At 49.9% G+C, this 23,041-nt stretch overlaps 1 protein-coding gene across 1 annotated transcript in view; it reads left to right on the plus strand.

The window, feature by feature from the left end:
* The window catches only part of LOC140395644 (cytotoxic T-lymphocyte protein 4-like), a 52,057-nt gene that overhangs the window by 24,030 nt on the left and 4,986 nt on the right, over positions 1-23,041 (plus strand). The window contains exons 2-3 of the mRNA XM_072483665.1: positions 1,791-2,162; positions 19,013-19,113. Coding sequence (XP_072339766.1) covers positions 1,791-2,162; positions 19,013-19,113 — 473 coding nt within the window. The remainder of the gene's footprint in view (positions 1-1,790; positions 2,163-19,012; positions 19,114-23,041) is intronic.

Raw genomic sequence — 23,041 nt, forward strand, 5'->3', positions numbered from 1 at the left:
GATTGAGGGTGATTTAGAGATGTGGATCAGAAATTGGCTAGCTGAAAGAAGACAGAGGGTGGTGGTTGATGGGAAATGTTCAGAATGGAGTAGTCACAAGTGGAGTACCACAAGGATCTGTTCTGGGGCCGTTGCTGTTTGTCATTTTTATCAATGACCTAGAGGAAGGCGCAGAGGGGTGGGTGAGTAAATTTGCAGACGATACTAAAGTCGGTGGTGTTGTCGATAGTGTGGAAGGATGTAGCAGGTTACAGAGGGATATAGATAAGCTGCAGAGCTGGGCTGAGAGGTGGCAAATGGAGTTTAATGTAGAGAAGTGTGAGGTGATTCACTTTGGAAGGAATAACAGGAATGCGGAATATTTGGCTAATGGTAAAGTTCTTGAAAGTGTGGATGAGCAGAGGGATCTAGGTGTCCATGTACATAGATCCCTGAAAGTTGCCACCCAGGTTGATAGGGTTGTGAAGAAGGCCTATGGAGTGTTGGCCTTTATTGGTAGAGGGATTGAGTTCCGGAGTCGGGAGGTCATGTTGCAGCTGTACAGAACTCTGGTACGGCCGCATTTGGAGTATTGCGTACAGTTCTGGTCACCGCATTATAGGAAGGACGTGGAGGCTTTGGAGCGGGTGCAGAGGAGATTTACCAGGATGTTGCCTGGTATGGAGGGAAAATCTTATGAGGAAAGGCTGATGGACTTGAGGTTGTTTTCGTTGGAGAGAAGAAGGTTAAGAGGAGACTTAATAGAGGCATACAAAATGATCAGGGGGTTGGATAGGGTGGACAGTGAGAGCCTTCTCCCGCGGATGGAAATGGCTGGCACGAGGGGACATAACTTTAAACTGAGGGGTAATAGATATAGGATAGAGGTCAGAGGTAGGTTCTTTACGCAAAGAGTAGTGAGGCCGTGGAATGCCCTACCTGCTACAGTAGTGAACTCGCCAACATTGAGGGCATTTAAAAGTTTATTGGATAAACATATGGATGATAATGGCATAGTGTAGGTTAGATGGCTTTTGTTTCGGTGCAACATCGTGGGCCGAAGGGCCTGTACTGCGCTGTATTGTTAAAAAAAAAGCTCCCGCTACATTGTCGCAGGTGCAGCCCAGGCGAAATACAGAGTAAAGCTCTTTCCATATTATCTCATCTAATACTCCCAAGGCTGGTATGGGTTAGATATAAAGTAAAGCATCCTCTACAGTCTCCGTAAAATGTGTTTGATCATTTGTCTCACCAACCACAGTGGTTAGCATTGTTGCTACACAGCTCTAGGGTCCCAGGTTCGATTCCTGGCTTGGGTCACCGTCTGTGTGGAGTCTGCACGTTCTCCCTGTGTCTGTGTGGGTTTCCTCCGGGTGATCCAGTTTCCTCCCACAGTCCAAAGATGTGCAGGTGAGGTGGGTTGGCCATGCTAAATTGCTCTTCATGTCCAAAAAGGTTAGGTGGGGTTACTGGGAGGGGGTGGAGGCATGGGTTTAAGTGGGGTGCTCTTTCCAAGGGCCGGTGCAGACTCGATGGGCCGAATGGTCTCTTTCTGCACTGTAAATTCTATGATTCTCTATTTTCCAAATTAGACATTCTGTTGCCTTCCAAAGTGAGTATTGGGCTGAATATGACTCCCTGAGCCCCAGAGTACCGGGATGGTATTTCATGTATAGGCAGCAGACAAAAGAATCTTGTCCGTCTGGGTTTGAGCCCAGGTTCCTCAGGTTAAGGGACAATGTTTGACCCACTGCTCAGTAGCTATTTATTTCCATTTAAGAGTGAATTTGTGCTCATTTTTCTCCCCCTAGCTCGAGCATTGCAAATTATTCAACCTAGATCAATCCTGGCTGAGAGCCATAACGCCACTTTCGGATGTGCATATAACAACACAGGAGAAGGACCATTGGAGGAGTTCAGGATCAGCGTACATAAAGGAGAGATCGGACTCGACACTGAGGTCTGTGCTTTTTTCTTTAATACCACCATCAATTACTTGGAGACGACAATGGTTCTGCATTGCCAGGGATGGGCCAGGAATGGCAGCGTGTCAATAACAATCAGCGGGATAAACACATCTCAAAGTGACTTGTATATTTGCCAAATAGAAAAAATGCATCCACCGCCCTACATTATAAGCAACGGGGATGGGACTTGGATTTTCATCAGCCCGAACACAACTGGTGAGTACGGAGATCTGAAATAAAAACAGAAAACGGCAGATCAGGTGGCATCTTTGGGGAGAGAGACAGAGCTAATGGCTGATAATCGTTTGTTTGGAACTAGACAAGTTTGAGGTGATCAGCTTTTAAGCAAAGAGAAGAGGGGGGAGCAGGGAATGAACAAAGGGGGAGGCCTGTAATGAGGTAGTGAATTTCCTAAGTGTGTTTGCGATCATTTGCTGCATCACTATGCCCTACAATCAACAAGTGGGCATGTCATTTTAGACTGAGGAATGGGTACAGGGCCAGATTTAGTTAACGGCCTAATGGTGAATGAACATTTATCTAATACCAGCCATAATGTGATTGCATTCAGTTTAATATTTGAAAGGGAGAAACACAAATTAACCACAAAGGCCAGGATCTTCCAGCCCGCCATGGTGGGAATTCCCGGGTGATGCAGCAGGCCAGCCAATAGTCCTTGACCTTTGGTGGGACCAGAAGATCCCGGTGCCGGGCGGTAAACCAGGTCCTTTAAAAGGTTCTACATTTAGATGAGGCTGACTTTGTGGCGATGAAATAGAAACAGTCTGTAATCAACGGAATTCCCTGGCCATTGGAATTCAATTTTTTCTCCGCCGAGAAATTTGTTAATGACAGGTGTGCAGGTTCGGTGGATTGGCCATGATCAATGCGTGGGGTTACGGGGATAGGATGGTGGAGTCGGCCCTAGGAGAGTGCTCTTTCTGAGGGTCGGTGCAGAGTCGATGGGCTGAGTGGCCTCCTTCTCCACTCTCTGGATTCTATGGATATACCTGCCTCATATCCCTTCATAACCTTGGCTAACAAAAAAAATCTATCAATCTCAGTTTTAAAATGAACAGTCTATTTAACATCAATTCCCATTTGATGTTGAGTTCCAACTTTGTACCACCCTTTGTCTACACAAGTGTTTCCTACTTTCATGCCTGAAGCTTTCTAACTTTTAGACTATCATCTAGTCTAGGGACAGCATGGCAGCACACGTGGCTAGCACTGTGGCTTCACAGCGCCAGGGTCCCAGGTTCGATTCCCTGCTGGGTCACTGTCTGTGCGGAGTCTGAAAGTTCTTCCCGTGTCTGCGTGGGTTTCTTCCGGGTGCTCCGGTTTCCTCCCACAGTCTAAAGACATGTAGGTTAGGTGGATTGGCCGTGCTAAATTGCCCTTAGTTTCCAAAAAGGTTAGGAGGGGTTATTGGGTTACGGGGATAGCGTGGAAGTGAGAGCTTAAGTGGGTTGGTGCAGACTCGATGGGCCGAATGGCCTCCTGCACTGTGTGTTTTATGTAGTCCTGGATTCTCCAACTAACTGAAATAGGTTCGCCCACAGTCTGTTCCTCTTAATACCTTGAAATCTTTGATCAAATCACTCCTTATTCATCTAAATTCCAGGAAATATAATCCCAGTTTGTTTAATCCCTCCTTTTAATTCAGCTCTTCAAAGTCCAGATATTATTCTGGTAAATTTACACTGAACTCCCTCCAAGTCTAATATACTCTTGAATTCAAGTCTAGCATATGCTTCGTAAGATATGGTGCCCAACTGCTTATTGTATTCCAGATATCATCGAACCAGGGTTTGTATGACTTCTACTGCCTTGTATTGTAGACCTCTCAAATAGTCTTTCAAGCTAAAAGTTATTATCCTATTCATGGCATTTTAACGATCTGAGTACCTAAACTACCTAGTCTCTTTGGATATCCACTGTACCTAGCTATTCACAATTTGGAGTGTGCCCTGTTTCTATCTTTTTCAAGTTCAAAGTGGATGATTTTACATTTACCTACATTGTAATCCATTTGCTGTGGCTCTGCCCATTCAATTAATCTATCGATATCTCTTTGTAATTTTACATTTTCATCTACTCTGCCCACAGTGCTAAGCTGCTGTCTGTACGTCACCAGAAAATTTGTATTTGTGCCATTCTATCCTATCTTTAATAAATATAGTGAATAGTATATCAATATAGTAATAGTAACAAAGATCCTTGCAGGACACATCCTGCCAATTTGTGTGCCTGCCCATTATTCCGACTCTGTCTCCTGTCACTCAGACAGTTTCCTAACCAGCTCAATAACTTGCCTTCCATACAATGTGTTTGGCTTTAGCTGACAGTCTCTTGTGAGTGATTTTATTGAATATTTCCTGGATAGCCATGAAAATATCACCTTCAGACATTCCCCTGAGGCAACTCGAGTTGCCTCTTCGAAATATTCAATCAATTCTTTAGGCATAACCTACGCTTCACAAATCCATGCCGGATCTCTCTGATCAGCTTAATATTTTCAAGGTTCTCTCACTTTACCATTAATGATACACTCTGGACTTACCGTGATGGCCTGTAGGTGGAGGTCCTCCTCGAGGCTCTGACGTTTGGACTTTAATGTCCGGTTTCAGGGGCGGTTTTGGACGAGCTGGTGCAGGAAGGTATAAGGAAAGTGGGAGATGTCGAAGACCCGGAAGAAGGATGTGGTAGTTGTGGTGAATGTAAATACAGTAAATTCACCAGTTATGTTCTATGTTTGTAAATACAGTAAATTCACCAGTTATGTTCTATGTTATTAACCCTATGGGTTTTATCTGTGGGCCATTGTATGGCTTCACCCACAGGGGGAGATGTTGGAGGATGTTGGAGCATGTATGGGCTCTGCCTATGGCTCCGCCCCTTTGAAGGAGTATAAGAGTAGCTGGCCTGTGGGACTGTCCTCAGTATGTACCAGTCGCAGGCAGGCAAAATTGATAGTTAATTAAAACCACTGTTTTAGTCCAACATGAGTCCTTGGAGTGAATTGATAGTCGCATCAGAAGTCACCACTGTTGTATTGTTTATACTGCATACAAGGGTATTACAGTAAGGCCCCTGTACTACAGGTACGGGGTAGATCCCTGCCTGCTGGCTCTGCCCAGTAGGCGGAGTATAAATGTGTGTGCTCGCCGAGCTGCAGCCATTTCGGCAGCAGCTGCGGGAGGCTACACATCTCTGCTTAATAAAACCTCGATTATTCTCTACTCTCGTCTCATCGTAATTGATAGTGCATCAATTTATTAAGCAGAGATTTTACAACGATGGATCTCCGCATCAAGCCGGATCACCTGCAGCTGCACCCTCAAGCAGACACCGCCAAGTCGGCCTTCGCACATTGGCGAGCTTGCTTTGAAGCCTGCATCGAATCTGTGACAGAACCACCCTCAGAGGCACAGAAGCTCCAGATCCTTTGCACGTGGCTGAGCTCCAATATCTTTCCCCTCATCCGGGATGCACCTACCTAAGCTGAGGCCATGGCGCTACTGAAGGAGAACTACACTCAGCAGACCAACAAAATCTACGGCAGGCACCTCCTGTCCTCGCGGCATCAACTCCCCGGTGAGTCTGTGGAAGATTTCTGGAGTTCCCTGCACGTCCTGGTGAGAGACTGTGATTGCCAGGCCATTTCGGCTGCTGAACATTCTGACCTGCTACTTAGAGACACGTTCGTTACGGGCACAAGGTCGGCCTACATCCGCCAGCGCCTCATAGAAGAGGCTACCCTCGACCTCGCGGCGACCAAGAAACAAGCGCTCTCGCTCACAGTCGCCTCACGCAATGTACAGGCTTATGCCCCCAACTGCATGGCCCATCCCTCCTGGGCATCGTGGACCCCGCCAGCGAACACCCCACCGTGGACCCCATCAGTGACCTCCCCCAGCCAACCGCAGGCCTGCGCCGCGCGGCAGCCAACCAACCCCGGGGGACCCAAGTGCTACTTCTGCGGACACTCAAAACACCCCCGACAGAGCTGCCCGGCACGGAGCGCGCTCTGCAAGGCCTGCGGGAAGAAAGGAAATTTTGCTGTTGTGTGCCAGGCCTGCTCGGTCGCCGCTATTGTCCCGGCACCCCCCATGTGCGACATGCGAGCGCCGCCATCTTCCTCGCCTCAGACCACATGTGGCCCGTGGGCGCCGCCATCTTGCTCGCCTCACAACACATGCGGCCCGTGGGCACCGCCATCTTCTCCGCCTCAGGACCCCTGCTCGTCGGGCACCTCATCGGGCCGCTCATCGCCTGCAACCACCACTGACCAGCCACGCTTGGCCTACATCACGATCGACCAGTCCCAACTGCACAACCTCGCAACCGCGTCGACGACAGTGAAGGTCGTCGGGCACAAGATACCCTGCCTTCTGGACTCCGGGAGCACTGAAAGCTTCATCCACCCCGATACGGTAAGGCGCTGCTCCCTCACGGTACACCCCATTAACCAAAGAATCTCCCTGGCCTCCGGATCCCACTCCGTGGCAATCCAGGGGTATTGCACCGCCACTCTCACCAACCAGGGCGTAGAGTTCAGCGGCTTCCAGCTCTACGTGCTCCCCAACCTCTGCGCTGCCTTGCTACCTGGCCTGGACTTCCAATGCAACCTCCAGAGCCTTTCCTGAAATTTGGCGGGCCCCTACCACCCCTTACTGTATGCGGCCTCACGACCCTTAAGGTCGACCCACTTTCCCTGTTTGCGAACCTCACGCCGGATTGCGAACCCGTCGCCACCAGGAGCAGATAGTACAGCGCCCAGGACAGGACCTTCATCACGTCTGAGGTCCAGCGGCTGCTGCTTGAAGGTATGCTGCGAGGCCAGCAACAGCCCCTGGAGAGCCCAGGTGGTAGTGGTGAAAACTGGGGAGAAAAACAGGATGGTCGTTGACTACAGTCAGACTATCAATCGGTACACGCAGCTCGACGCGTACCCCCTCCCACGCATATCTGATATGGTCAATCAGATTGCACAGTACCGGGTCTTCTCGACAGTGGACCTGAAATCTGCCTACCACCAGCTCCCCATTAGCAAGACGGACCGCCAGTGCACTGCGTTTGAAGCGGACGGGCGCCTTTACCACTTTCTTAGGGTTCCCTTCGGCGTCACAACGGGGTCTCGGTCTTCCAACGGGAGATGGACCGAATGGTTGACCGGTACGGACTGCGGACCACTTTCCAGTATCTGGATAACATCACCATCTGCGGCCACGACCAGCAGGACCACGACGCTAACCTTTCCAAATTCCTCCACACCGCCAAACTCCTCAACCTAACCTACAACAAGGAGAAGTGCGTGTTCAGCACGAACCGATTAGCCATCCTCGGCTATATGGTTCAGAACGGAGTTCTAGGGCCCGACCTCGATCGCATGCGCCCCCTCATGGAATTCCCCCTTCCCCACTACCCCAAGGCCCTCAAACGATGCCTGGGGTTCTTCTCGTACTACGCCCAGCGGGTCCCTAACTATGCGGACAAGGCCCGCCCACTCATCCACTCCACAGTTTTTCCCCTGACAGCCGAGGCTCACCAGGCCTTCAACCGTATCAAGGCCGACATCGCCAAGGCCGCGATGCACGCTGCCGACGAGACGCTCCCCTTCCAAGTCAAGAGCGATGCATCAGATGTCGCTCTGGCCACCACCCTCAACCAGGCAGGCAGGCCCGTGGCATTCTTTTCCTGCACCCTCCATGCCTCCGAAATTCCGCACTCCTCCATCGAAAAAGAGGCCCAAGCCATCGTTGAAGCTGTGCGGCATTGGAGGCATTACCTGGCTGGCAGAAGATTCACTCTCCCCTCTGACCAATGGTCGGTTGCCTTCATGTTTAACAACACACAGCGGGGTAAGATAAAAAATGATAAGATCTTGAGGCGGAGGATCGAGTTCTCCACCTACAATTACGAGATTTTGTATCGCCCCAGTAAGCTCAACGAGCCCCCCGATGCCCTATCCGAGGTACAGGTGCCAGGGCACAAGTGGACCGACTCCGGACCCTGCACGACAATCTCTGTCACCCAGGGGTCACCCGCTTTTATCACTTCATAAAGGCCCGCAATCTGTCCTACTCCATCGAGGAAGTCAAGGCTATCACCAGAGACTGCCAGGTCTGCGCGGAGTGTAAACCGCACTTCTACCGGCCAGACCGTGCGCGCCTGGTGAAGGCCTCCCGCCCCTTTGAACACCTCAGCGTGGACTTCAAAGGGCCCCTCCCCTTCACCGACCGTAACACGTACTTTCTTAATGTGGTCGACGAATATTCAAGATTTCCCTTCGCCGTCCCATGCCCCGATATGACGTCTGCCACCGTCATCGAAGCCCTCAACACCATCTTCGCTCTGTTCAGTTTCCCCGCCAACGTCCACAGCGACCGGGGATCCTCATTTATGAGCGATGAGCTGCGCCAGTACCTGCTCAACAGGGGCATTGCCTCGAGCAGGATGACCAGCGACAAACCCAGGGGAAACGGGCAGGTAGAGCGGGAGAATGGGATGGTCTGGAAGGCCGTCAAGCTGGCCTTACGGTCCAGGAATCTCCCGGCCACCCACTGGCAGGAGGTCCTCCCCGACGCCCTTCACTCCATTCAGTCGCTCCTGTGCACCGCGACTAACGAAACTCCCCATGAACGTCTCTTTGTCTTCCCCAGGAAGTCCGGGGTTTCGCTCCCAACGTGGCTGGCAGCTCCAGGATCCGTTCTCCTCCGCAAGCACGTGTGGCTCCACAAGGCGGACCCGTTGGTTGAGAGGGTACAGCTACTTCACGCGAACCCGCAGTACACCTACGTAGCTTACCCCGACAGCCGCCAAGACACAGTCTCCCTCAGGGACCTGGCACCAGCTGGGTCCCCACACACCCCCTCCTCTGCCCCGGCGCCACCCTCCCTCCCCCCAGCGCACCCCATCACAGCCCCCTCTCCAGGACGATCAGTCCTCCCCTTGGTCCCACCCGGGGATGAAGATGAGGTCGACTCGCTCCTGGAGTCACCGGCGACCGAACCGATGCCGAAATCACCACCAGAACTGCGGCGCTCGCAACAACAGATCAAGGCGCCCGATCGTCTAAATTTGTAAACTTTTCCTTAAAATGTTAAACAACCTGAATGTAAATAGTTTTCCACCACCCCCGCTGGACTCTTTTTTAACAGGGGGTGAATGTGGTAGTCACCACTGTTGTATATACCGCATACGAGGGTATTACAGTAAGGCCCCTGTACTACAGGTATGGGCGTAGATCCCTGCCTGCTGGCTCCGCCCAGTAGGTGGAGTATAAATGTATGGGCTCTCCGAGGGGATGACAAAGGTGTTGGTTGGGTTCATGAGAGAGTTGTGAAGAGTGGACCCGTGAAGGTCCTTGCATTCAAGGGAATGGGAGTATTCGTTTTTCTCTCCGGTGTATTCGAGGATTGACATTTTCATGGTGGGGAAGGTGCTGTTGGCTGGGGTTCAGAGGTCAGAGTACTCAGCAATGGTGATTTCGGATCACGCTCCGCATTGGATGGATGTGGTTTTGGAGAGGAGAGTAGCCCAGAGACCGGGGTGGAGAATGAATGTGGGGTTGCTAGCGGACCGGAGCTTCTGTGAGAAGATTGGGAAGGTGATCGAGGAGTATGTGGGGTTTAATCGCACGGGGGAGGTCTCACAGTCAGTGGTGGGGGAGGTCTCACAGTCGGTGGTTTGGGAGGCTCTGAAGGTAGCAGTGAGGGGGGAGGTGATCTCATTTCAGGCTAAGGTGGATAGGGAGGAAAGGGAGGAATGCCAAAAATCAATAGAGGAGACTTTGAAAATGGATGGGAGGTGTGCAGGGGACCGGGACTCGGGTCTCCTGGCTAAGAGGAAGGAGTTGCAGGCGAGGTTTGACCAATTGCCCACGGGAAAGCGGTGTGCCATTGAGAAGGGCGAGGGGGGCTGGCTGCGAGTATGGGAGAAGGCATGGCGTATGCTGTCCGGTAGCTCCGGAGGGAGGCAATGGCGAGGGAGATAGTGCGGGTAGGGGATAGGACAGGGAAGTTGGTGCTGGCTCCGGAGCAGATTAATAAAGTATTTGAGGAATTTTATGGGGACCTGTATAGATCAGAGCCACCGGAGGAGGAGCGGGGGATAAGGGAGTTCTTGGATGGGTTGGAGAATCCGAGGTTGGGAGAGGAGGATAGACAGGATTGGAGGAGCTGGTAGGGGAGCAGAAGGTGAAGGAGGCGATTGAGAGGATGCAGGCAAGGAAGGTAGCGGGGTCCCCAGTTAAATTTTATAAGAAATTTAAGGACAAGCTGGTGCCACTGATGATGGTAATGTTTAAGGATACGATAGGTAGGGGTGTCTTGTCGTAAATGGTGGGGCAGGCTTCCACCTCGTTGCTGCTAAATAAGGACAAGGAACCGCTGGAGTGTGGGTCGTATAGACCCATATCTCTGCTGAACGTAGATGCCAAGATATTGGCAAAGGTGGGTTGGAGTCAAGGTTGGAAGGTTGTCTCCAGAAGGTGTTTGGGGAGAACCAGACGGGGTTCGTGAAGGGAAGGCAGTTGTTCTCGAAAGTGAGGAGGTAGGAGGTTTCCGAATGTGGTCCTCTCTCCGGCGGAGGGAAGGGAGACAGAGGCGGTGGTGGCACTGGACACAGAGAAGGCGTTTGTGATCGGTTTAAGTGAGGTCATTTGATGGCAGTACTGGAGAGATTTGGGATTGGCCCGAGGTTTGTGGCGTGTGCGGTTGTAGTTTAAGGAACCGATGGCAATTGTTCGCACAAACAGCATGAATTCAGAGTATTTTGCATTGCATCGGGATACGAGACAGGGATGCCCCATGTCCCCTATTGTTTGCATTGGCCTAAGAGCCCTTGGCCATTGCACTAAGGAGCTTGGGGTTGTGGAAGGGGACAATGGGGGGGGGGGGGAGGCGGGCATAGGGTGTCCCTATACGGCAATGATCTGCTGTTGTGTTTTCAGAACCGAGCACGTAGGTGGGGAGTGTATTGACGCTGTTCCAGGGAGAGATTCGGGGCATTCTCAGGTTATAAATTGAATTTAGGAAAGAGCGAGTATTTTATGGTTACCCCGCCGGGAACCTTAGTGGAGTAGGGGTGGGGGGAGCTGTCATTCCACTTGGCGACAACCCACTTTAGGTATTTGGGGATGAAGGTGGCCCACGATTGGGCAGGGCTTCGGAAGTTTAATTTCATTAGCTTGGTGGGGAGGGTGAAGGCTGATCTGTCGAGGTGGGGGATTAAGGAAATGAAGGATTTGTTCCTTCAAGGGCTTTTCATGAGCTTAGAGGAGCTGGGAGAGGAGTATGGGTTGGTGCAGGGGGAAGGGTTGAGGTAAATGCAGCTGCGGGACTTTGCAAGGAAAGTTTTCCCGCCCTTCCCAATATCGCCTATCTCCTCATTGTTGGAGGCGGTGCTCTCAGTGGGGGGGGGTTGAAGAGGGGGATCATTTCGGCAATCTATGGGAGGGTCCTGGAGGAGGATATGGTGTCCATGGAGGGGATTAAGGTAAAGTGGTAGGAAGAGCTGGGGGAGGGGGGGACCCTGGAAGAGGGAGTGTGGTGTGAGGTGCTGCGGAGGGTGAATGCCTCGACTAACATGTGCGAGATTGGGGCTGATACAGCTGAAGGTAATGTACAGGGCGCACCTCACTAAATCGAGGATGAGCTGGCTGTTCGAGGGGCTGGAGGATGTCTGTGAGCTAAGTGGGAGGGGCCCTGTGAAGCATGTTCACATGTTTTGGTCCTGCCCGAAGCTGGAAAGGTTTTAGAGGACTGTGTTCAGTACAATCCCGGGATCTTACGTGTGGATGTGGAGCCCGGTCTCCTGGAAGCCATATTCGGGTGTTGGATCGGCTGGAGCTGCAGGCAGGTGTGGGGGTGGATTTTTTTAGCCTTTGCCTCGCTGGTCGCTCGGAGGTGGGTCTTGTTGGAGGGGGAGGTCAGCTTTTCCACCCTGTGCCTCGGCGTGGTGGGGGAACCTGCTTGAGTTTCTGATCCTAGAGAAGGTAAAGTTCGAGCTGAGGGGGGTGAATGAGGGGTTCAACAATTGGGGTTTGTTTATCATGCACTTTCAGGAGCTGGTTACCGTTGACTGTTGAGGGGGGTGTTCGGGGTCGGGGTTTTTTTGTTTGCTTGGGGTTGCTTTTGTATTTCTGGGGTTATTTTTGTCTGGTGAAAATCTGTCAAATAAAAATAATTTTACAAAATGATACACTCCCGTAATTTCTCAATAACAGACGCTCGGCTATCTGATCTATAATTCCCTGGTTTACCTCTCTCACCTTTCTAAAAGAGCGAAATAACATGTGGAATTTTCCAGTCTATAGGAACAGTCCCTGATAGTCACGTACTTCCTGTTCAAACCTAAGAAAGAAACCATTGGGTCCCAGGGATTTGTAACTATTTAATTCCATTCATTTCTTATTTTTATTGACAGTAGCCCAAAGGTTGCACATATTGGGCTGGATTCTCCGCACCCTCGTGCTGAAATCGCAGCCGGCAGGGGGCGGGAAATCCATTTTCCCGCAAGGAATCGGGACAGGCGCCAGTTTCACGATTCTGCGGGCCCTGAAAAGCAGCGTACTCAGGGAGCCACCTCGGAACTACCTGGGGCCAATGCTGGGGGCTGCTCAGCCATTCTCCGCTCCCGACCTGCCGAAGTCCCAACGGCGTGGAACTAATGTGCTCCAGCCGGTCAGGATACTCGCGTGGCAGCTGTGGACTCAGTCCGCGGCTGCCCTGGTCGGGGGTGGGCCGATCGGAGGCCGGGGGGGCCTTATCGGGGAGTGCTTGTGTGGGGGTTGAGGGTCGGGTACGCAGCCAATCGGGAGTTTCTTTTTTGGCCCCAACTCCACGGTACGGGTCTGCCATGAATCACGGCGCGGCCGCTGGAGGCCTCCGCCGTGCGCATGCGCAGCCTCCGACCCGGAAGTGTGGGACCCGGAAGTGCGGGGGCCTGTATCTGCAGCAAAAGTTGCGAGCTCTACTCCGGGTCCCTGCTAGCCCCCTGCAGGGCTGAGAATTTGTGTCCCTTTGATGCCAGTTTTTCCTGGCATAAAACTCTACCGTTTTGACGCAGGCGTGGGGACATAGTCCCAATAATGGATAATCCAGCCCATTGTGTTTTCAAAGGGCCGACATATTGCTTTTGACCTTTTTCGAAATGTAATAGCGTAGGTCGTATTGATTTTGACATCCCACCTAAGACTCTTTTCATGTTCCTTCTTTTGGCTCTTAAAAATGTTCTCATCCTTCGCTGTTCTTATTATCTGTTCCCATTTGCCAGAATCTATGCTATGTTTTGCATTTTTGTTGTATTTTTAATCTCTTAGTGTTACACCATCACTTTATCTCTTTTGTTGCTTCATGGCATTTCAGCAAGTAGAACTCTTGCTCTTTGGGACTTTAAACTGGTTTCAGTATCATGGCAAATTTGTTTGAACACCTCCCACATATCTTCTATCATCATAGAATCATAGAATGCCGACGGTGCAGAAGGACCCATCGAGTCTGCTCCGACCCTTCGATTAAGCACTCTGCCCATTTAAGAGTGTCTACCCCGCCCTATCCGTCTCGGATCGTGTTTTCGGGATCCTTAAGGGGGAGAGGGAGCAGCCCCAAGTCGTGGTCCACATAGGTACCAACGACATAGGTAGGAAAAGGGACAGGCATGTAAGGCAGGAATTCAGGGAGCTAGGGTGGAAACTTAGATCTAGGAGAAACAGAGTTATTATCTCTGGGTTGTTACCCGTGCCACGTGCTAGCGAGACGAGGAATAGGGAGAGAGAGGAGTTGAACACGTGGCTACAGGGATGGTGCAGGAGGGAGGGTTTCAGATTTCTGGATAATTGGGGCTCATTCTGGGGTCGGTGGGACCTCTACAAACGGGATGGTCTACACCTGGACCAGAGGGGTACCAATATCCTGGGGGGGAAATTTGCTAATGCTCTTCGGGAGGGTTTAAACTAGTTCAGCAGGGGCTTGGGAAACTGAATTGTAGCTCCAGTATACAGGAGGTTGAGAGTAGTGAGGTCATGAGTAAGGTTTCAAAGTTGTAGGAGTGTACCGGCAGGCAGGAAGGTGGTTTAAAGTGTGTGTTCTTCAATGCCAGGAGCATCCGGAATAAGGTGGGTGAACTTGCGGCATTGGTTGGTACCTGGGACTTTGATGTTGTGGCCATTTCGGAGACATGGATAGAGCAGGAATAGGGATGGTTGTTTCAGGTGCCGGGGTTTAGATATTTCAGTAAACTCTGGGAAGGTGATAAAAGAGGGGGAGGGGTGGCATTGTTTGTCAAGGACAGTATTACGGTGGCAGAAAGGACGTTTGATGAGGACTCGTCTACTGAGGTAGTATGGGCTGAGGTTAGAAACAGGAAAGGAGAGGTCACCCTGTTAGGGGTTTTCTATAGGCCTCCAAAAAGTTCCAGAAATGTAGAGGAAAGGATTGCAAAGATGATTTTGGATAGGAGCGAAAGCAACAGGGTAGTTGTTATGGGGGACTTTAACTTTCCAAATATTGACTGGAAACGCTATAATTCGAGTACTTTAGATGGGTCCGTTTTTGTCCAATGTGTGCAGGAGGGTTTCCTGACACAGTATGTAGATAGGCCAACGAGAGGCGAGGCCATATTGCATTTGGTACTGGGTAATGAACCAGGACAGGTGTTAGATTTGGAGGTAGGTGAGCACTTTGGTGATAGTGACCACAATTCGATTCCGTTTACTTTAGTGATGGAAAGGGATAGGTATGTACCGCAGAGCAAGAGTTATATCTGGGGGAAAGGCAATTATGATGCGATGAGGCAAGACTTAGGATGCACCGGATGGAGAGGAAAACTGCAGGGGATGGGCACAATGGAAATGTGGGGCTTGTTCAAGGAACAGCTACTGCGTGTCCTCGATAAGTATGTACCTGTCAGGCAGGGAGGAAGTGGTCGAGCAAGGGAACCGTGGTTTACTAAAGCAGTGTAAACACTTGTCAAGAGGAAGAAGGAGGCTTATGTAAAGATGAGACATGAAGGTTCAGTTAGGGCGCTCGAGAGTTACAAGTTAGCTAGGAAGGACCTAAAGAGGGACCTAAGAAGAGCCAGGAGGGAACATGAGAAGTCTTTGGCAGGTAGGATCAAGGATAACCCAAAAGCTTTCTATAGATATGTCAGGAATAAAAGAATAACTAGGGTAAGAGTAGGGCCAGACAAGGACAGTAGTGGGATGTTGTGCGTGGAGTCCGAGGAGATAGGAGAGGTGCTAAATGAATATTTTTCGTCAGTATTCACACAGGAAAAAGACAATGTTGTCGAGGAGAATACTGAGATTCAGGCTACTAGACTAGAAGGGTTTGAGGTTCATAAGGAGGAGGTGTTAGCAATTCTGGAAAGTGTGAAAATAGATAAGTCCCCTGGGCCGGATGGGATTTATCCTAGGATTCTCTGGGAAGCTAGTGAGGAGATTGCTGAGCCTTTGGCTTTGATCTTTAAGTCATCTTTGTCTACAGGAATAGTGCCAGAAGACTGGAGGATAGCAAATGTTGTCCCCTTGTTCAAGCAGGGGAGTAGAGACAACCCCAGTAACTATAGACCAGTGAGCCTTACTTCTGTTGTGGGCAAAGTCTTGGAAAGGTTTATAAGAGATAGGATGTATAATCATCTGGAAAGGAACAATTTGATTAGAGATAGTCAACACGGTTTTGTGAAGGGTAGGTCGTGCCTCACAAACCTTATTGAGTTCTTTGAGAAGGTGACCAAACAGGTGGATGAGGGTAAAACAGTTGATGTGGTGTATATGGATTTCAGTAAACCGTTTGATAAGGTTCCCCACGGTAGGCTACTGCAGAAAATACGGAGACATGGGATTCAGGGTGATTTAGCAGTTTGGATCAGAAATTGGCTAGCTGGAAGAATACAAAGGGTGGTGGTTGATGGGAAATGTTCAGACTGGAGTCCAGTTACTAGTGGTGTACCACAAGGATCTGTTTTGGGGCCACTGCTGTTTGTCATTTTTATAAATGACCTGGAGGAGGGCGTGGAAGGATGGGTGAGTAAATTTGCAGATGACACTAAAGTCGGTGGAGTTGTGGACAGTGCGGAAGGATGTCACAAGTTACAGAGGGACATAGATAAGCTGCAGCGCTGGGCTGAGAGGTGGCAAATGGAGTTTAATGCAGAAAAGTGTGAGGTGATTCATTTTGGAAGGAATAATAGGAAGACAGAGTACTGTGCTAATGGTAAGATTCTTGGTAGTGTGGATGAGCAGAGAGATCTCGGTGTCCATGTACATAGATTCCTGAAAGTTGCCACCCAGGTTGAGAGGGTTGTTAAGAAGGCGTACGGTGTGTTAGCTTTTATTAGTAGAGGGATTGAGTTTCGAACCATGAGGTCATGTTGCAGCTGTACAAAACTCTGGTGCGGCCGCATTTGGAGTATTGCGTGCAATTCTGGTCGCCGCATTATCGGAAGGATGTGGAAGCATTGGAAAGGGTGCAGAGGAGATTTACCAGAATGTTGCCTGGTATGGAGGGAAGATCTTATGAGGGAAGGCTGAGGGTCTTGAGGCTGTTTTCGTTGGAGAGAAGAAGGTTAAGAGGTGACTTAATTGAGGCATACAAGATGATCAGAGGATTGGATAGGGTGGGCAGTGAGAGCCTTTTCCCTTGGATGGTGATGTCTAGCACGAGGGGACATAGCTTTCAATTGAGGGGAGATAGATATAGGACAGATGTCAGAGGTAGGTTCTTTACTCAGAGAGTAGTAAGGGCGTGGAATGCCCTGCCTGCAACAGTAGTGGACTCGCCAACACTAAGGGCATTCAAATGGTCATTGGATAGACATATGGACGATAAGGGAATAGTGTAGATGGGCTTTAGAGTGGTTTCACAGGTCGGCGCAGCATCGAGGGCCGAAGGGCCTGTACTGCGCTGAAATGTTCGATGCCAATGATCCCATAATCTAACCTGCACATCCCTGGACAATGTGGTATGGCCATTCCACCTAGCCCGCACATCTTTGGACTTGGGAGGAAACCGGAGAACCCGGAAGTAACCCACACAGACATAGAGAGAACATCTCAACTCCACACAGACAGTTTGCTGAGGTCGGAATTAAACCATGGTCCCTGCCGCTGTGAGGCAGCAGTGCTAACCACTGTGTCACTGTGCTGTATATGGAGATAGACTGGAGATCAATCATAGAATCATAGAATTTACAGTGCAGAAGGAGGCCATTCAGCCCATCGAGTCTGCACCGGCCCTTGGAAAGAGCACCCTACTTAAGCCCACACGTCCACCGTAACCCAGTAACCCAGTAACCCCACCTAACCTTTTTGGACACTAAGGGCAATTTATCATGGCCAGTCCACCTAACCTGCACATCTTGGACTGTGGGAGGAATCCCAAGCAGACAAGGGGAGAATGTGCAGTCTCCACACAGAAAGTGACCCAAGCCGGGAATCGAACCTGGGACCCTGGAGTTGTAAGCAACGGTGCTAACCACTGTGCTACCGTGCTACCACATGAGCTTATTCAATAGCAGAGCAGGTTCAAGGGTCTAAATGGTGTCCTCCTGTTTCTGTGTAATAGGGTAGAGGGCAGAAGTAATTCAATGATCAAAGTGTGGAGATTGCATTTATTTATTGTCTCCCACTTCATCGAAATGCAAAGGAATGGCGGCAGTGATAACATTACTCCAGTTCATGATAGCTGATCCACATTATACAAACATGGAGAGGGGAGATTGGGTACAAACTGCTTCTGAAGACCTTTTAAAAGGGAAGAATTGTCAACATAGCCAAACCAGAGAGGATGAGAGAGCTAGAAAGGGGAGTCAGAAACAGAGAACAGAGAGAGAGAGAGGAGACAAGGAAGGGCAGAGGAGAGCAGGAAGACAGATCCATTGATCTTGGGAATTGCTGGCTAGGCCAGGATTTAATGCCCATAATAATTGACCTCGAGACGGTGGTGGTGAGCTGCCTCCTTGAGTCTATATGGTGTAGGTACATCCACTGTGTTGTCACGGAGGGAGTTCCAGGATTTTGACTCAGCGAAAATGAAAGACCAGTGATCATAGCCCCACGACAGGATAATTTGTGGTTTTGAGAGGGAAAGATGGAGGCAAAGAAAGGCTGAACAAGAGGGGAGGAAAAGATGAGAAGTGAGAGAAAGAAGACAGAACAAAGAGAGAAAGAATAAGAGCGAAAGTAAGAGAGAATGAGACAAGTTGGGAGAAAGAGGAAAAACATAGTGGGCTGGATTCCCTGGTCGGCGATGCCGAAATCATGTTCGGCAATCGGCTGGAGAATCAAAGTTCCCGACCAAATCGGGGAGGGGGGGGGGGGGGGGGGGCGCCGCTGTTGCGATGCTCCGCCCGCTCCAAAGCGGCATACTCGGAGAGTACGCCACGCGACGTATCGACGGCCTCAGGACGTTGCTCCCCGACCGGCCGAGTTCCCGACGGCGTGGGTCTCTCATGGTCTCAGCCATCGGGAACTCGGCGTGGTGGCTACGGACTCAGTCCAGCGCCGCGACAGTCGGGGGAGGGCCGATCCGCAGACAGGGGCATCGTCGCCAGGGGCTGGGGGCACTTTGGAGGGATGGTGCGGGGCGCGCGAGCCGGCCAAAGGGAGGGCACTATTTGGCAGGCCGGGTCCGCGAGCGGCCGGCGCCATGTTGCACAGTGTGGCCGCTGCAGGCCGCCGCGCACGCGCGGCACGGACCCGGCAATTCTCCGACCGTATCGGCAGCTAGAGCCGCGTGCTCTACGCTACCTTCCTGCTGGCCCCCAGCCAAACGGAGAATCAGTGGCAGTTTTACGCCATTTTTTCTGTCATAAAACGCCACCGTTCCCACGCCGGTGTGGAGATATAGCCTCAAAATCGGAAAATCCAGCCCAGGGTGAGAGAAAAGACAAAACTTCTTTGGGATTGAATCAAGGGGTTTCCTGTGTAGTCTGTGTCACTGAGCTAGTATCTGTTAGAATTAGGGTTCTGATATTTCAATGCTCCAAGGCATGCTTTCTGTGTCACTGCAGGAGTGCTGTCTGGGTAGAAAGCTGTGCTAATGTTACCCTGTCTGTTTCAGAGATTAAGCGATGCGGTCAATTCACTCAAACCACCCTGATTGTCCTGGCGTTCACTGCAATCTTCATCTTATACAGTGTCTTCATTACCTGCCTGCACTGGGTAAGTATCACAAGGCTTGGGAATGCTCTCTGGAACTGGCACAAAGAAGCCTGGCTTCTCTGAGTACCAACTACCAAGTAACCAAGAGTTGCATACAGGCTACTGAGTACAGGCTACTGAGTACAGGCTACTGAGTACAGGATATTGAGTACATGCCAAGTATAATTTCATCAGACAGGTTACCAAGTACAGATTACAGGGTATCAAATACAGGTTACCAGACACTGGTTACTGAGAGCTGAGTACAGATTGATGAGTATAGAGTACAAATTACCAAGTATTGGGTACAGCATATCAAGTAGCACATACACATTATTGTGTACTGAATATAAGTTAACAAACACTGAAGACAACTTATCTAATATGAGTTACCAAGTGCAGTGTACAAGCTATCAAATATCAAGGACAGGTTATCAAGCATACTCTAACCCACAACTCCATGTACCTGTCCCCTCCCCCACTTCAACCCGCTCACCCCCTCCACCAGGCCCCTCACTCTCTCCCCAACCCCACCCCCTCACCCTCTCTCCAACCTCCCTCACTCTCTCCCCAACCCCACCCCCTCGCCCTCTCTCCAACCTCCCTCACTCTCTTCCCAACCCCACCCCCAAACTCCCATTGACCCCTCCTCAACCCTCTCTCCTTCTCCTGCAATCCCTCAGCCTCTCCCCCATGCCAGCACCTCCCTCTTTCCCAATCCCAGTTCCACACCCTATCCCCAACAGTACCTAACCACCTCCACATCCTATCCCTCACTTTATCCCCAACATGTATGACATTAAAAAAGGCAGTGAGAGACAGACAGAAACCGAGAGTCATGGACAGAGGTACAGGTGGTAAGAGAAAAAGAAAGGCAGAGAAACAGGTAGCTAGAGAGACAGACAGAGATAGAAAGAGGTAGAGAGACAGAAAGAAGTGAGAGAAAGAGACTCGGAGAGAGTCTGAAAAAGTTCAAAGTAGCAGGGACCAGGGACCTGTTTCCCACAGAACTCAGACCATCTCCATGGAGGAGAAAGTCAGCAAGTGGCAGAGACAAAGGAAGACATGCACCCAGCTAAGAGGAGCAGTGGTGGAAGGTGCTACAACCCCTCCACCAACCCAACCAAGAGCCCTCAAACCCATAGATCTCCCAGCATAAACACAATAATGGAGCAAAACCCCAAGGAATCCTTCACAAGCAATGTGTGCATTGACTTCAAACAAAATAGACAGGAATGGAGTTGAAACCTCTATCCATTGCTCAAGTTGTCAGTGAAATACTGAGGGGCATCTCTCCCTCCTCGATCACGCTTTTCACACTCACACAACTCAACAAACTCTACTCTCGCTTCTCTCCAGCCCTCTTTCTCTCATCTTGCCCCTTACCATTCCTCGTGCTCTGTTCTTTCTGTCTGTCCCTCTGTTCCGTTTTGTCGTGTTAATGTGTTTCTCCGCTCTGTGTTTAATTTCCCCCTCCACAGCCTCTTGGTACCACCGCTTGCATTCTCAGGATGAAGGAGGCAGTTGACATGAAATGTGAACTGATTCACAATTCTGACGAACCCGCTACTGCTACATGGACTGGCCAGCGCTGGGAGACAGGCCCAAGGCAAGGCAAGTACGTCTGAGCTGGACTATCCCAATCTCTCAACCCTCTGTGCCATCCCCCCAAACACCACCCCCTCCCCCAAGGTGGCATTCCAAAAATTAATCTTCAGGGTGTACACATCACTGGTAAGGCTAGCATCAATTACCCTTCTCTAGTCACCCATGTGAACCCATCCTCCTCAAACCACTGATAACTGAGTGGAATGCTGGCTTTTATATCCAGAGGATTGGATTATAAAGACACAGAAGTTATGCTGCAGCTATGCAAAACCCTGGTTAGACCCCACTTGGAGTACTGTGAGAAGTCTGGGCATCACACCTCATGAAGGATATATTGGCCTTGGAGGGAGTGCAACATCAGTTTAAATAAATGATACCTGGATTACAGGCGTGAGTTATGAGGAGAGATGACACAAATTAGGCTTGTTTTTGATTGGAATTTAGAAGGTTAACGGGTGATCTGATCAAAGTCTTCAAGATATTAACAGTGAAGGACAGGATAGATGAAGATAAACTGTTTTCACTGGTTGGAGATCCTACAATTAGGAGACAGAGTCTACAAATTAGGACTAGACCGTTCAGGAGAGATGTTAGGAAGAACGTCTTCACTCAAGGGGTGGTGGAGGTTTGGAACTCTCTCCCACAAACAGCGGCTGAAGTTAGAACAGTTGTTAATGTTAAATCTGAGATAGATAGATTTTTGTTGAGCAAAGATATAAGGGATATGGGCCAAAGAGAGGTATGTGGGGCGACGTTCTCCGCCGGGGGTATTCTCCATTTTGCCGGCACCTGGGGTTTTCCCGACGGCGTGGGGCTGCCCCTCAATGGGAAACCCCACTGACCGGCCGGCGTAACAGAGAATCCCGCCGGCGGGTCGGGGCAGAAATGTGGCACGGCGGGGCGGAGAATCCAGCCCATGGAGTTAGGTCACAGATCAGCCATGATCTCATTGAATGGTGGGACAGGCTCGAGGGGCTGAATGGCCGACTCCTGTTCCTATATTCCTGTGTGTGGCCTGTTGGGCACTTAAGAGGGCAATTAAGAGTAACTACATTGGTGTGGGGCTGGAAACCAGCTATTGATGGCATGATTCCTTCCCTCAGTGACATTAAAAAACCAGTTGGGTTCTTATAAGAATCCAGCAGCTTTATGGTCACCTATGCTGGTTTTAATTTGTAGAACTTTAATTCACTGAGTTCAAATTCTCAAGTTGTCACGGGGAAATTGAACCAGTGTTTCACTTGATCTCACGAACGATAATATGACTATTACACTGATGTGCCCTGCATACATGTCCTATGAGGGGGAATTTCATAGAAACATATAAAATTCTAACAGAACTAAGACAAGGTCGATGCAGGAAGGATGTACTTGATAGTGGGGGAGTCTAGTACCAGGGGTCACATTCTGAGGTTACGGGGTAGATCATTTAGGACAGAGGTGAGGAGAAATTTCTTCACCCAGAGAGTGGTGAGCCTGTGGAATTCTCTGCGACAGAAAGCAGTTGAGTCCAAAACATATTTTCAAGCAGCAGTTAGATTTATAGCACTTGGGGCGAAGGGGGTCAAAGGATTTGGGGCAAAGGTGGGATCAGGCGACTGAGTTGGATGGTCAGCCATGATCATAATGAATGACGGAGCAAGCTTGAAGGGCTGAATGGCCTCCTCCTGCTCCTGCTCCTATTTTCTATGTTTCTATGTTTGCTTTCTCTTGCTTGCTGCTTTCCATCTCTTTTTTATGCTGAAACTCAAATCTTGTGTCCAGGGTTTCTTTTGTCAGGCTTCTCCTGCCTCACCTCACCTCAGCCACACCCATTTCCCAGGAAGGACACCAATCAGGAACTGAAAAGTTGTTGGATTTTGTCCCTCCTCCCTGCCTGTGTCACCAAGAGGTGTTACGATGACTCAGTACCACACAGGGTCCTGCTGATTCCCTGTTTCTCCAATTGGCTTTCTCTTTTACATTTCTTTCTGCATTTTATCTTTCTCCAGCACATTAACAGCTGGTTCCCAAACCCCATTCCGCTACATAGGTTTCCCTTTTCCAGTTTGCAGGCAAGTTCATTCTACTCTGGCGGGTGATGGATTGCTACATTTATCATATGGACGCAATGTAACATTTGTGTTAGTTCTGTAAGAAAATTTCTCAATAGCAACAATTTTAAATTACCTTATGAATTTTATAAGAATCGTGTTAGAGATGTATCAATTTGTGCAAGCTGAATGCAAAAGTATCTGCGTTAATTCTTCACTATTATACAATATATATTCTTTGTCTTAACTATTGCTTTGCCCATATTTCGGCAGGGGTTGTTTAAAAAACAGAGATCCTACATTTTTAA

Source organism: Scyliorhinus torazame, chromosome 2 (genome assembly GCF_047496885.1).
Source record: "Scyliorhinus torazame isolate Kashiwa2021f chromosome 2, sScyTor2.1, whole genome shotgun sequence".
NCBI lineage: Eukaryota > Metazoa > Chordata > Chondrichthyes > Carcharhiniformes > Scyliorhinidae > Scyliorhinus > Scyliorhinus torazame.